General features: G+C 37.7%; 1 protein-coding gene across 9 annotated transcripts in view; it reads left to right on the top strand.

The window, feature by feature from the left end:
* The window catches only part of LOC125675520 (glutamate carboxypeptidase 2-like), a 283989-nt gene that overhangs the window by 255546 nt on the left and 25943 nt on the right, over window positions 1-2500 (top strand). For all 9 annotated transcript variants that reach the window (XM_056158510.1, XM_056158503.1, XM_056158504.1 and 6 more), the window contains one exon: window positions 2090-2209. In XM_056158510.1, coding sequence (XP_056014485.1) covers window positions 2090-2209 — 120 coding nt within the window. The remainder of the gene's footprint in view (window positions 1-2089; window positions 2210-2500) is intronic.

Below are 2500 nucleotides of genomic sequence, written 5' to 3'. Positions count from 1 at the left end.
AGGAAAAATGTTTTAAAATCTTCTTCTCAAGAACCACTGAGCCAGAAAAGCTGAGGTTTATATGAAAGCTTCCTGATATAGTGCAGATTATAAATTGTTAAGATCATGGCCCCCGGGGGTCGGATGGGGCCACAATAGGGGGTCAAAGTTTTACATACAAATATATAGGGAAAATCTTTAAAAATCTTTTTCCCAAGAACCACTAAGCCAGAAAAGCTGAGATTTATATGAAAGCTTCCTGATATAGTACAGATTCTAAATTGTTAAAATCATGGCCCCCGGGGTCGGATGGGGCCACAATAGGGGGTCAAAAGGTCAAAAAAAAATTTGTTTTGTTTTGTTTTTGTTTTGTTTTTGATATAGTGCAGATTCAAGTTTGTTAAAATCATGGACCCCGGGGATTGGATGGGGCCTCAAGGGGGGCATCAAAGTTTTACATACAAATTTATAGGAAAAATGTTTTAAAATCTTCTTCTCAAGAACCACTGAGCCAGAAAAGCTGAGGTTTATATGAAAGCTTCCTGATATAGTGCAGATTATAAATTGTTAAGATCATGGCCCCCGGGGGTCGGATGGGGCCACAATAGGGGGTCAAAGTTTTACATACAAATATATAGGGAAAATCTTTAAAAATCTTTTTCCCAAGAACCACTAAGCCAGAAAAGCTGAGATTTATATGAAAGCTTCCTGATATAGTACAGATTCTAAATTGTTAAAATCATGGCCCCCGGGGTCGGATGGGGCCACAATAGGGGGTCAAAAGGTCAAAAAAAAATTTGTTTTGTTTTGTTTTTGTTTTGTTTTTGATATAGTGCAGATTCAAGTTTGTTAAAATCATGGACCCCGGGGATTGGATGGGGCCTCAAGGGGGGCATCAAAGTTTTACATACAAATTTATAGGAAAAATCTTTTAAAATCTTCTTCTCAAGAACCACTGAGCCAGAAAAGCTGAGGTTTATATGAAAGCTTCCTGATATAGTGCAGATTATAAATTGTTAAGATCATGGCCCCCGGGGGTCGGATGGGGCCACAATAGGGGGTCAAAGTTTTACATACAAATATATAGGAAAAATCTTTAAAAATCTTCTTCCCAGAACCACTAAACCAGAAAAGCTGAGATTTATATGAAAGCTTTCTGATATAGTGCAGATTCAGGTTTGTTAAAATCATGCCCCCCCCCCCCCGGGGGTAGGATGGGGCCACAATAGGGGATCAAAGTTTTACATACAAATATATAGGGACAATCTTTAAAAATCTTCTTCCCAGAACCACTAAACCAGAAAAGCTGAGATTTATATGAAAGCTTTCTGATATAGTGCAGATTCAAGTTTGTTAAAATCATGGACCCCGGGGATTGGATGGGGCCTCAAGGGGGGCATCAAAGTTTTACATACAAATTTATAGGAAAAATCTTTTAAAATCTTCTTCTCAAGAACCACTGAGCCAGAAAAGCTGAGGTTTATATGAAAGCTTCCTGATATAGTGCAGATTATAAATTGTTAAGATCATGGCCCCCGGGGGTCGGATGGGGCCACAATAGGGGGTCAAAGTTTTACATACAAATATATAGGAAAAATCTTTAAAAATCTTCTTCCCAGAACCACTAAACCAGAAAAGCTGAGATTTATATGAAAGCTTTCTGATATAGTGCAGATTCAGGTTTGTTAAAATCATGCCCCCCCCCCCCCCCCCCGGGGGTAGGATGGGGCCACAATAGGGGATCAAAGTTTTACATACAAATATATAGGGACAATCTTTAAAAATCTTCTTCTCAAGAACCATTGGGCCAAAGAAGTTCACATTTACATGAAAGCTTTCTGACATAGTGTAGATTCAAGTTTGCAAAAACCATGGCCTCCAGGGGAAGGTTTGGGGCCATAATAAGGACTACGGTTTTACATGCAAATAGATATGGAAAATCTTCTGATATGGACCAAGGTGACTCAGGTGAGCGATGTGGCCCATGGGCCTCTTGTTAAAAAAAGACATCTTATCACATTTCTTTTCTCACTCATGTCATCTGAAACTTATGCCCATCCGTTATGACATCATTATCAAATGAACTTACTTTGATATTTAATCATTAAAGACAGATATATTTTACTGGGTAACCATCATGATGCATGGGTGTTTGGCGCCATAGATCCTCTGTCAGGGACAGCCGTACTGACGGAGTTAATACGAGTATTTGGAGAGATGTTAAAATCAGGTAAACTGGTAACTGTATAGACACGTAATACCTTTTTTGTGCGCATCTGTTTAATTATACAAATGTGTATGTGGAGAGAAAACCCGCAACAATATATCAACAAACCGCAAATATGAATTATAGATAAAAAAAAATTAATTGTTGCGAAATGTTAAGAGGGTGTACCCCTTGAAAGTGAATTTAAGTATTGAATCTTATTTATTGAAATATTAACGTCGAGGGTTTTTTCGAAGTGAAAAGAAAAGAACTTTTCATCTTAAATATATTTTTTTAAAAGTTACATGTATGAAT

The sequence above is a fragment of the Ostrea edulis genome, chromosome 3 (genome assembly GCF_947568905.1).
Source record: "Ostrea edulis chromosome 3, xbOstEdul1.1, whole genome shotgun sequence".
NCBI classification, from domain to species: Eukaryota; Metazoa; Mollusca; class Bivalvia; order Ostreida; family Ostreidae; genus Ostrea; species Ostrea edulis.
The sequence above is the reverse complement of the archived record's forward strand: the minus strand, read 5'-3'. Positions and strand labels throughout refer to the sequence as shown.